This window comes from Martes martes, assembly GCF_963455335.1.
Source record: "Martes martes genome assembly, chromosome: 6".
Taxonomy (NCBI): Eukaryota; Metazoa; Chordata; class Mammalia; order Carnivora; family Mustelidae; genus Martes; species Martes martes.
This window is the reverse complement of record NC_137893.1, coordinates 142287643-142300871: the sequence shown is the minus strand read 5'-3', so window position 1 is coordinate 142300871 and position 13229 is coordinate 142287643. Positions and strand designations below refer to the sequence as shown.

The window sequence follows — 13229 nt, the reverse complement described above, 5'->3', positions numbered from 1 at the left end:
CATTTAATAGATCAAATAACATATTTATTCTTAAAGAAAACTTTTAAATGCAATCCCAGCGGAAGGGAAGAAAAGGGAAGAAGGTGGTGACATTTCCTTTGTTAAACTTCACAATAAATTTACACCCCGATTCAGCAAGTGCTTTCTCAGTGGCTTCACAGTAGCTGAGATAATTATACAACTGCCTTCTTGATGTATGAGTCCCCATTGAGAGAAGTCAGCTGAATCCCAAGGACAGCATTCCAGGGTGTTGAAAAGAATTCTTTCAATATGCACCCACCGTGTGGCTTGGTGCAGGCGAGATCTCCCCCTGCCCCCGTGAAGGAGACAGGAGAGAGGACGGAGCATAGTTCACTTTGTTGATAGGGATGCAGGCAGGTAAGTGAAAAGTGCTGATGTTCAAGTACTTACCAGACACCAAGAACTGATCTCATCTTACATATTACCTCCAGGAAATTATAAATGCTAAAGGATGAAAAAGCCTCAGCTAATATGTTTACGCTCTCATAGAGCCTAGGATAATGCCTCAAATGCGGTGGAGAATGAGTAGACAGTTGATGAGTTGAATGAACGCTCTCATAGGGCCTAGGATAATGCCTCAAATGCGGTGGAGAGTGAGTAGACAGTTGATGAGTTGAATGAAAAAGAAAGTCCAGAACTTCAGTCCCAAAGGGCGTGAGGGTTCCCTGCAATTAACAGCACTCCACACAATAATGCTGAAGTCTCGTCTTGTCCTCACTCTTCCCATCTGAATCTCTGGTGAAGTCCAAGATTCTAGTCCCCGGCGGGGGCACAATTTATATGTAAGTGAATGTAGAGTAAGCCATCTTCAAGGACTCTAACAAGTTTATATATTTTAACCTTATTTCTTGTTTCTTCCTGTTGAAGTGTGAGCTCTATAAAGGCAGGACGTCGTGTCTGCACACGGACATTACAAACGTGACTAAGTGAATGCTTAGGAAAAAGGAGGTAACCAATATACCTGTATTGACTATGTGTTACCAAACAAATAAATACTGACAACACAACGGGCTTGGCCCTGGAGAGACAGGAACCATAGGCATCATCCCACCCGGTTCATCTCACTCTCATCGTCGTGTAATGTGATTTGGGCTGAACTGAAAGCTGAAACGTTCCTGTTAGAAGTCTTTCCCACTTACGTAATATTAACACTGTAGAAATGCAAAACGATATGTATTTTGCAATAAACGTTCATACCAATCCCGTATGCATCCCTAGCCCCAGGCCAGAAGAATCCATGGCCAAAAGCACACAGCCAGTAGGAGCCCCAAACCCCCTTCTGTATCATGTTTTAGGCAACAGGACCCTAACGTTCCCTGTTCAAACAGCCCAAGCTCCCTTACATCGGGACTGTGCAGAATTTGCCCCCGGATACTCGCCCGGGTTTGACAGACAACCCCAAGGTCCACGAGGCACGGTGGGGACGGGCAGACTCAGCTGATTTTCAAAATCAGGTCCGCGCTTCTGCTCATGCCACCTGGCCAGGCGAAGACTTCTCAAGAACTTGGAAACTCAAAATTCAAACCTGGCCTTTAAGGTTGTCATGAAGGTGTAGTTCTCAGAGTAGGAAAACTGCTAAACATAATGACAGTTTGGGTTTTTTTTTTTTACTTTGATTTGTAACTTCCAAATATTTAGATATATAGCATGTGACCCGCATTCACATTCCGGCTCTGGGCACCGCAAAGAAAGCAGCGGGGCGTAAAGAAAGCAGGCTCGGGGCAGGTGGCCGACAGGAGGGTACCGGGCCAGTAACCGGAAGAACCAGAACTCAAACCCAGTTCTCGGCAACCTCAGTGTCCCTTCCCAAAGCCACCCCTCTCCCCTCGATTCTACCGCTTCCAAAGGACCCGTGCATGCTCTCGCTCGTGTCGTGGTTACGTCAACCCCGAAGAGTTGAGGCCACCGGTCCAGGAACCCACAGGCCCCCCTCCAGCATCCTGCGCTTCCTGGTGGCCAACACCACGGGAGCCAGACACAGGCAACTCTACGTCCAAATGTTTGCTCTGCGTGTGCATGCTTGTCGCTCCCTGCAGCAAGGAGAGCACTTCTGCTAGAGGTAAGCAAGCAGTGACACGGGCCTCACAAGAAGCAGCCTGAGGCTTCCGAACGCACATCTTTTTACAACTCTAAGCCCAGAAGTGCATTAGTGTTCTTGCAAAACAGGCTGGGCGGCAGTTTAGAAAGCCCACATATAATACCTTCATAAGACCTGTACTTAAAGATCCTTTCATCCAAGAAATTCAAAGTACTTTACGAGCTCAGAGCCATTCAGCCAAACACTCCAGGGAGGTATGCAGGTGGCTCGGGTTATGCTTGTTGACAAAGAAACTGAGGCAGGCTGACAGCCCTAAGTACCATGCCTTAAAAACAGTCTGTGCTTTTGGAAAATGAATGGCTTTAAACATCCACAAAAGCACTGGGGAGGGGGGACTTGCACTATTTTTGTAGAAATTAAATCGAATGTAACAGAAGTAAATATAGTGTCGCAGAAATCTAGCCTTGTTGTACTCCATTCAACCAAAAGGTCAAAATGTATGCTCTGTCCACGGCAAATAGCCTATCGTTAAATTTGAGATCCTAGTGCCTTTCAAAATGCAAATTCCACAATCCCAAATTTTAAGACAGAAATTCCCCCGCCACACACACACACCCCAAATAAAATTAGGCTTTTGCACCTTTGGCCAAAAAGCACTTAGCAAAGGTGATTAGCATGTTCCCTCTAGTCTAGATAGAATCAATTTCAAACCAAAGAGATTAGCTTCATTTGCTTTTTTAGTGGGAGGTAAATGGCCCCAGGGAAGTATGTCTGAGCGGGTTGGAAGAAGCGTCCTCTTATACATAAGGAAGATTGGGCATTCAGGAAGAATAAAACTTATAAAGAAGGCATTGCTGTTACCTTCATATAATCAAAACAAACTCTGTGTTGAAAAGATGTGTCTCAAACTTCTGTTCTTAAAAATCCAACAGCTTGCTGTATGCTAACCACTGTTCTGGGTGTTCAGAAGTAAACTATTTTACAGATGAGGAAACCAGCTCAGAAAAAAAAAAAAAAAAAAGTTGATCCACGCAGTCTCAAAGAGCTTACAGTGACGCTGGAGAAATAATCACTTGTTCAGGGAGTAAAATGAAGTGCCCAGGATGGGAAATAAGCAAATATGTATCAGCGTCTCCCAGGCAGCTGTCCATCGAAGGGAGGACCGTGAGGTCAAACAGGTTTCCAACGGGCACCTAGGAGACGCGGGATCAAGGCAGTGGAGGCAGAACAGAGGGGCTGGGGCCGGGAAGAGGGTTTGCAGAGAGGAGGTCCCTTCCAACAGGCAAACCAGGGGTGGGCCGGGGTGGAGGGGGAAGCAACTTTAGACTGGTAGAAATTGCTTATGATAATGCACCAAGACATTCAAGAAACAAACTCAGTCTGGCATGGCTACAGAGAATGAGGGTACATGAGACGAGTTGGTCAAATGTAACCTGGGGCTGGAAAGGTATGGAGGGACAGGCATTAGATATTAGATATTAGACGTACACAACTGCAAAAATAATTAACTCCTCCATAAGATAAGGTTCCTTGGGGGGGGGGCTCCCCTGATTTAGCATAGGTGGTTTCTGTCTCCTGTTGTTTCAAGAACAGACTGGTATTCTTCCTTCATCATTAGAGCTAGCAGCACTTCGATAATGTGAGCACCTAATTTAGAGTAAGTTATTTCAGACGAACCCAAAAAGGTAACTTCTAGTATGGTCACTGTATTCTAATAGGACTGAGGCATCATGGGGGGGGCCAGAACAAACACCTGCTAAATGGGAGTTTCTGGGCTTCATGTCCCCAAACACGGCCCAAACTGAAGTGCAGGATGATAATGAAGGATTTTCATTCTCTCTAATTACCAGCGCTCCTTCCTCCCGTCCCGCGCACCCGTGTCATGCAAGTGTGGTGGACTCCCCAGGAGATGACAGATAAGCTCTTGAACACCATCTCCCCATCCATCCCATGATATCTGCCGCCTTCCTCCTCTGCTCTGTCCCAAGCAGGGTTCTCTGCCACCAAGAACCAACGTCAGGGCCCCGGGGTGGCTCCCTCGGTGGTGTGTCCAACTCTTGATTTCAGCTCCGGTCGTGATCTCAGGGTCATGAGATCGAGCCCTATGTCCTGCTCAGCGTGGAGTCTGCTTGAGATCCTCTCCCTCTGCCCGCCTCCCCACTAGCACATTCCCTCTCTCAAAAAACAACACAAAGGGGCACCTGGGTGGCTCAGTGGGTTAAAGCCTCTGCCTTCGGCTCAGGTCATGATCCCAGGGTCCTGGGATCGAGCCCCGCATCGGGCTCTCTGCTCAGTGGGGAGCCTGCTTCCTCCTCTCTCTCTGCCTGCCTCTCTGCCTACTTGTGATCTATCTGTCAAATAAATAAAAATAAAATCTTTTTAAAAAAACACAAAAACAAAAACAAAAAACCAAAAAGCAAAAACAAAACAAAACAAAACAAAAACCAACGTCAAAGGTGCCAATGCCCGATGTACTAATTTAGCTGCTGAAACACCAACAATGTTACCTCCACCCACTGTCCACACTACCTACTCTTATTCTGCCAACCCCAATCTGTGACGGAGTTACTGGTGTCACCTCACATACGGAATGTGGCACAAATACTAGTCAGTTGGCTCTCCTCACTTCCTGGTTTCACTTTAAACACTGTCCAATCCCCCTAGGTTTCCACCATGATTCCAGAAGGTGTCAACTGCAGACTAACCCAAAGGACTGTCAGCATGCTCTCCTCGAAACCCTCCTCCCCTCCAGTAACACATTGTGAAGTTGGGTTTACATACACAATCCTCTATCGGTTTACAAGCTCCTTTGAACAAGCATAGGAGAAGCACAGATTTCACAATTCAGGTTCTGAGATTGGTAAAATACTTAGAATGGCTCATGGTACATCGTAAGCACTCATTAACCATAACTCGTTCCCTTAAGCATTATTCTTAGATGCGTACACTTAACATACAGTTACTGCTTTGACTGTGACCTATCCTTCCAATATTTCTTGTCCGAGTCAACTAAGTCTTCCCATAGAACAAGGTCTTTCCCACAGGTTCCTCAAACAATGACAAAAATAGACTCCTGGAAACCAAAACACCAGGCCTCCAGACTTGCCCAGACAAGACTGAATTTAAGAATATGAGTAAGCACAGATCAGGCCAAGGCCATACCACTGGTTGCAACTAAAAGTCGGCTTTCCCACATGCATTTAAAACTATCCACTGAAAAGGAAAAGACTCACATGTCCTTGGATGGGCTCCGGAATGATAGTATATAGACTGTACACCTGACCCAAGAGCTCCCTCCTACTGACCTGATAAACAGACCGCCAAAAAAGAATCATGGCAACACGCCTTGCATTTTGGTTGACATGGTGACACAAACCCAGCGAAGAGGAGACCGTGTGACCTCACCCCAGGATGGAAGCCAGAAGTTTCACTTGAGATCTCTGCCTTTAATCGGATCTGGAAAGCGTTTCACTTGCTCTATCTTTTGGCAAAGCAGAAGGTAGCAGGGACCCAAGGAGGCGAAAAGGTAGAACCACAAATTGTCCAGACTCCATTACCCTAAATTACTTGATGAAGAAATTCCCTTATTCCAGTTTCAATAGAGGGTAAACAACGACTAAAAATACCTGATCTTCATGGAGGTTTAAATCTCCTCTTCTCCCCCTGTATCAGAGGAAGAAAATTCATGGCTTCCTCCCCAAAGGGTATCCCTTCAGTACAACCTCAAGCAAACCCTGCCTCCTTCTTCTTCTACCTTTATACCCTATTCCTGCCACTCCTCAGTCCGTCCACCGCAATCGGCTAACCGTGACAGAGGCCAGCATCCTAGCACATCCCTTCCTCCCAGTGCGCCTCAGTGGGAAAGGCATGATCACACTCACTTTAGACATCGTCCTGTTGCTGGTCGACGATCTCAGGCCAGTTTCTTCAGCTCTCTGGGCCTCCACTTCTGCCGTCGGTGAAGTGTAGCCCCAGCAGCCACCAAAATCCTCCCAAGTCAGGAGCCCACAGGGTGTCCCACCGTGCACAGACACAAAGAGTCATGGGAGACCAGACCCCAGTCTTACCGTACGGGTGAGAGAGCTGTCCTTGGAGGTGGGGGTCGCCTAGGGAAAAAATTAAGACAACTGAATATAGGGGAGGGAAAAAAGCAAAGCAAAGAAACACTTCATATCTTATCCCCCAAGTGGAATTCAACAGTGTGAGGGCCCACAGCACAATGGACAGTGGCTACAAGGAGCCCAGGGGTACACCTGAAATCCTCCCTCCCCACCAGCGCAGAGTATTTTTGTATTCGATGTAACTAGAATAGGAAAATTAGGCAGATGGAGGTTTTTTTTAATACACTGAAAAAAAAAAAAATGAGAATATAGCACTGACGTTACAAAAATGGTTTAACAAGTTTTATTTCACTACGGATTCTAAGTAATTTTAAGTGTTTTTAGATGTTATGAGGGTTTATTAGGTGCTACAGAGCACAGGCAACCAAAAAATAATTTTTCAACTGAACTGAACAGCTCTCTCTACTCTTTCTTTTTAGGAAAGATCCAAGCTGGGGCCAGAATGTTCCACTCTGCTCCAACCTCCTCATTTAGTGAATGTCCCACGTGTCAAGAACACACGTTTAGAAGCTCCAAATAGAGGAGGCCATAATTATGACCGCATATGTGGAAGAATTTAATCAGTTAATGTCTCAGGGTCTACCCAAACACTGACAGCACACAATCAACATAAGAAGTTACTTTGTAGATTGGATTTTCTTTTCCCTTGAATTGGAGATACAGAAGCCTGAGTGGCTTGACTTCCCTGGAAAATTTCCAGATTTTGCCCTTCAGTTGCAACTTGGTAGAGGGGGCTTTGTTTCTTAAAGACACTAGTGAACGGTTTCTCTGACTGGCTATTAAATCTGTTTTTAAGAACCGTTTAGGTATTCTTTGCAAGCGGCTTCTGTTATTCCCATCGTGTTATTTTATTTTGGATTTTTTCATCTTTCTTCTCCGTCTTAGATCCTCTCTCTTGGTGGCAGGCCTAAGTGCTCAGGTAATATACATACAAATGCTTCCACCGACAGATGGGTAAGTATCATCTCATGATGCCCATACTTCTTAGCGAAAAAAGTACCCACAGCAGAGTGCACTAATTCCATCCCCTCAAGTGCTATAATGATCCCTGCAGGGGGTAGTTTGCAACTAAAATTGCAGTACAATGGATATATAAATTAAGACTCACAATAATGCTTGACAATACAATGAACCAAGTTTTCTAATATTCCTATTTCCAATCCACACAGTGCATAAAACCGGAAAAATTACTTTAAAACCAGTAGCAACATCAAACTTGTTCAAACCATTTTTTTGCAACGTCAGGGCTATATCCTCATTTTTTTTTTTTAAACAAATGGTTTTCATGAATGAAATATATACTCCAAGAGGGTAAACCTCCAAAGAGAGATCTTTTTTTTTTTTCCTTAACTGGAGGACTTTTCAGCTTCTGTAGGTTAATCTCCATAGGGCAGGATACCTGGAAACTCATTTACGACCCATATTGAAGACATCTTTACGAAAGTGTTAAATCCCAACCAGGTATCTGGTCATTAACTTTTAATACATTATTATCCCCATTTTATGGCTGGGGAAATGAAGGCAGAGAGAGGTCAAAGCATCTGCCCAGGGTGAGATTGATAGTAAGTGGTAGAACCGGAAAGCTGAATCAGAGAACTCCAGCTCCAAAGAATTTAGCTACTATTCAATATCACCCTGGTAGCAGTACTCAAGTCCCTACTTATTTGTCCCAGAAAACATCTTACTCTAAGGCCAGACTAACACGGGTCCAAATCTGAGAGATTTAGATACAGAAATGACTAGAAGCCCTGAACTTGCAGATTCCTTTGCTCATGAGACATTCTTCCTGCACAAAGCCCAGAGAGTGGGTTCTGACAAGGGTCCCCCTGAATTATGGGGATCAGGGGGAGCCCATGACTGTCTACCCACTTGTTCACCTGCTTTCAGTTATCGGGAGATACTTTGCCTCCTAAACCGTGCATAGACCAAGGAATGTCAAGGGCATCAATATTTATATCCCATGAACTTGAAGGTCAGTTCAAAAGGGTACCAGTTATTTATGGGAATGTTTTAGTCACCTCAGGCAGAGAGGAGAAAGCGAAGAGCTTGGAAACGTTCCCACGTTACCTTCGTCTTTAAAAGAGGTCTACTGCCAACCACGAAGACATTCCAAAGTCAAGGGTAAAAGGAGTATTTTTAACATAAAAATATCACTTATGACAGTCACTTTTCATGAATTTAATGCCCCCAACAAGTCAAAAGATCTCATCACATTATATAATACCTGAAAACTCTCAGAAATAAGTAACTCCAAAGCAAGGATATACCTTAATCTGAAGGTGATGTTTGTTCTAAATGCGCTGTCTGCCATTTGTAAAGAACATGAAACTAAACTAAGCACAGAAGCCTGTATCTAGAGTCACTGGTGATGAAACAACCCATTTGAACACTACAGGATACCCCATTTTACTTCTGTAGTTGATTGTTTAAAAAAAAAAAAAAAAAAATCCCATGGGATAAAGCCCTTTCCAAGGCCAGCTAAACCCTTTTGCCCTAAACACACACACACACACACACACACACACACACACACACACACACGAGTTGGGAAAAACTCTACCCTCCCCAACCCCTCATTTCATCACTTCAAAACTGGAATGAAGAACATATAAATAAAAATGAAAGATTCAAAGAAACAGGCTAATTTTTGGTAAGCTCCAGAAAAGATAACGCTGCTAAATTTGTCATTACACTTCTAACGTTCCATCCTAAGAACTCACAAAAATAATCTGCATTCTGTAATGAGGCCACTGCATTCCTCTGATGTCCCAACAACCTAAGAATGTCAAGAAATAAAAGCACGGGACGAAGAGATACAAAATTTAAGAATACCTACATAATTTAACCAGCGTGGCTACACTCCCCCCTTTTTAATGGAAACCTGGAAAGAGTAAGATGGGAACATTCGGAGGACTCTACTGCTGGCACTGAATGAGTATGCCCAGAGAATTTCAAATACTGTATACTCCCATTTGAAACCTTTGAGCTTTATCTTCCTGTTTTGGCTAGAGGTCTCCAGATGAAGGGTCTGTGGCGTTATAAACTACGCCATTACTCACTCTCCTCCACTATCCCCACTGGAACAGGAAGGAGGTAAATCTTGGAGTCCGGCACGTCCACCCCTTAATCATACACACGAATACCCCTCAAAGCAATAAATCTGCCTTTCACTGTGACACCATGATTCACACCTAAAACACAGCGGAGGAGACCCGTAACTCAGAAACAGCCATGCCCCAAGAAAGGTATCTTAATACATTAAAAATAAGAATACTTAGGCAAACCGGTGTTGTTTCTTCTCAAGTAAGACATCACACCAGCAAGTATATCATTCTAATTAAGAGTCATCAGCCGTGTTAATGGCAAATTTTATAGAGCAAAGCTTTCCAAACAGAACATTTCAGGTCTCAGTACCCTTTCTAAGCTCTGTTAAAAGCAAACATCTATATCATGTTAACGCACTTGGGCATGACTTTAATTAGTGGAATTGGCCCTGTTGTTAGCATGACTTTCCTCTCATAAATTTGTCAGGGCAGAAACATGACCAATCCTAAGTTTGTAAGATGCCACCTAGTTTTATTCAAAAACAAAAAACAAAAACTCAATTTTCCATAGAAGTGGTTAAGAATCCAAATATACTATCAATTCTAAGAAAAAATATCTGAAGTTAACCCATTTTCCAAAATTCTGTGCCCATTTCCTCACTACGCCTTGAAGAGAAAGAACACATGGACTCAGTAATCACAGGCTTCTTCTGTTTTGACTCAAGAAAAGAAAAAAGAAAAAGCAACTTCTTTTCAGGTTTACTTGAATTTTGTAAGTTTCGGTGGGTTTTCCTCCTCCAGACACCAGCGCACTGCTTCTGTTTACGGGTCTTGTTGGGGAGAGGCAGGAACAGAAGTGCACCGTCAATACTTTTAAGGACATTAAAATCTCTCTAGCTGGGGGATAAGAACAATGCCTCCCTCTTGCCAAGCAAGAGCCAGCAGCCCAGAACAAGGCCAAATGATAGAAAACACCTCCTGTAGTTTTAACTCCACTTTTCTGTTGAGTTTGCACCATTATTATCAGCTGCCCTTCACAAGGGCCAGCCAGCCTGTTCCATCAAACTCCCGATCAGCTCGGTATCAGTGTGATAACAGTACAATGGTCCCCCAGCTCCTGGATTTCAGATGGATGACTAGATGCTAATGAGGGCTCTGTCCGCAAGATTTTTTTTCTATTTGACTCTCTGACCTTAATTTTATTTCATTCAAAAATCTGGAACTAAAGCTCACATTGGGTGTTCAGAAACGCACTTAGCCACTCGCTCTCGGCGAGACCAGGCTGACAGACAGCTTTTCTTTAACTGCTTTTCAGCAAAATGGCCGCCTCAAGGATTAGCTCTGAAATGGATGAGGGCAGGAATGTTTCTTAGGACAAAGAATTTTATACACACACACACACACACACACACACACACATACATATATGGATGTCATTCTTAAAAATTTATATATATATATAAAAATTTTAACAGCAGTAAATACACAGGATAAAAGCATTTTTTCTTTTAAATAAAAACACCATGGTACACTTAAAAAAAAAAATCAAATCCTATGATTGAAAATAGATTTTATTTCTTACAGGATGAACTCAGTGCTACCACACTTTTAAGGTTGTTTTATTTTTTATTGATTTTAAAGAGCTTTCTAACAAGATTATATGCCCTACACAGTAGGGCCAAAAGCTATTTGACTGAATTTAAATGAATTGTGGTCAGCTCAACTTTCAACAAAGGACTCTCTTATCCACACTCCATTAACATTATATTAAAACGAAAGTATCTCCTTTGACTTTTTGGTCGTGCTGCTGGAAAACACTAATAATAATGCCTTCTCCTGACTGTATATGCATAGAAAAATACACTCTCTCCAATAAGCCTCTGTTAACATATCTGGCATCCATACTACAGAACAGGGACACAGCATGTCCCTTAACAAAAGAATACATCTTTTGATGACACTTCCACCCAAAACAGGAGTGCCTGGGATTATTTCAACCTTACTCCTGGCATGAATTATTTTTTGAATGACACTTTTTTTTTTTTTTTTTTTTTTTTTTTTTCAAATCACAGTTGTGTTATGTTTTACCTCCGGCTTTAAAACCATGCAAATGGAAGAAAACCAATCTTAGTAAACATTCCCCTGACTATCATCAGGTTTAGGGGAATGTTATTTCTAGACCTAAAGAACAATGCGGTATAAACCCCAGATGCTGGTGTCTGTCAGATATGAAGTGTCCAAAGATTAACCCACGGCTCACTATCCCTGCCTTGCATTCCAGGGTCCCTTACATCCCAATGCAAGGAAGATGCCTTTTAGCTAAAAATGTAGATGTCAGGCAGCTGCACGTCAGACTTTAAAAATGATCTTTGGAAAATCTCATAGGCTTATGCTATCCTAAAACAGCAAATACTGACCTTTTTTTTTTTTTTTAAATGTAATACCAGTAAACCACATTCAAGGTCAGAAAAAGTCTACTTGGCCACCTGAATAACTCTGCCATATTTGGTATCCAAAATTAAAAGGCAGAGATTTTAAAGTAGTAGTTAAAGGCTAGATTTCAATATGAAAACTTAAAGTTGGGGCAGGGCACAAGCCGACAACTCACGTAATGACATTTCGTCGGCTCATTTGTGAAATATACATGTATTCTACACAGTCCACAAAATAGCACTCAGTTTAACCAAGAAGGGCTAATGTCTTAATCAGACTTACACTGAGTGATGACGTAGGTTTTAGAGAGTCCCAAAATTGTTAGGCCCGACGCAAGTCAGCTAACAGACCCCTAAATTTAAAATTGTAAAACATATGAAGAGACATGTAAGCAAGGAGCTCAGCAGAACGTCACTGAATTAGATCCTCCAACGGGTCTTGCCTTTACAACGCACCCCCGTCAGTCGCACACTCACCCACCGCCCAGAACACAACCAGAGGCACGCTCGGAGTCTACAGCCGAAATGACAGCCCAGCACTCTGTGGGTTTTATAATGGTGGTTGGAGATCTAGGTTTGGTTTCTCTATGTAAATAAAATATCCATGGAAATATTCTCCTGACACTAGAGCAGGACAGAAAACGTCCATAGACCAAGTGGTTTACCAATTTGTGTTGATCGAAGTGGAAGACCAGCTAGGTCAGGAGTCCCCTCGACTTGCCACTTGCTTATGGATAGCCAGATATAAGGCTGGTTTTACTGATTTGCCAGGAAATGCCCGCCTCCCAAGTTCAGCACTCAATAATGAACCACAGATACTCAATTTCAATGAGGCACTAACAATCTTCCAAGGAATAAAACCTTAATCTTTCTCACGTCAACATTTTTGGGGGGAAGAGGGTTAAGAAGGAAAGACAGACTCAAAGATGGGCGTTAAGGAGGAACAGAGGAAGGAAGGAATCGAGTTTTCCATTACCCTGAGGATATGGCTTAGGCTCAATTAAGTTCAGACAGCAAAACAAGTGTGAAACTAAGAGGTTTGTACTCCACTTATCAGGATGACTAGCATTTAGCAGCTGAAGGGAAACTTCGCTGAAAGTTATCATGGTTTACTGATGAACTTTTGCATCAATTACCAAAAAAATTTAAAAAAATTTAAGCCCACCACTAATGCTGTGAATGACTCACGATTATACAAGGAAGCATAAATGTGGCTCTCTATCTCTGTCTGCTAGGATAACAAGCAGCTCTTGGAGCTGAAAAGTTCAAAGAGGGAACTCGTTATCCCAGAGCCCTAAATCTATAAATCTTACAGCTGACATTTCCCAACCTAGGGCAATAACAGATTAGAAGATCAGGAGAGGCATTTCTATTCTTAAGAACAGAACCAGCAGCTGCTGTCCCCATTTGGAAAACTTGGCTCATGAAAACTTGTTTACACATTTGGTGTATTCATATAATTTGCCAATTTGCTAGGCTTGACACCAATAAGATGGCTGGACATTTGCTGTTGTCCATTTGCGGACTCACACGAACTCCAGGCCTGGTGCCACATGAAAAGAACCTGGCCAGC

At 43.0% G+C, this 13229-nt stretch overlaps 1 protein-coding gene across 2 annotated transcripts in view; it reads right to left on the bottom strand.

Moving 5' to 3' along the window:
• Positions 1-13229, bottom strand: part of LOC308344536 (uncharacterized protein) — a 573794-nt gene that overhangs the window by 380384 nt on the left and 180181 nt on the right. Inside the window, exon 1 of one of the 2 annotated variants that reach the window (XR_013966994.1) lies at positions 5941-6165. Coding sequence is in view for 1 of the 2 variants with exons in the window: in XM_080806122.1 (XP_080662248.1) it covers positions 6127-6165 (39 nt within the window). In the remaining variant the exon portion in view is untranslated. Of the gene's footprint in view, positions 1-5940; positions 6166-13229 lie in introns of those variants that run through there. The other variant, XM_080806122.1, reaches the window with a different exon arrangement.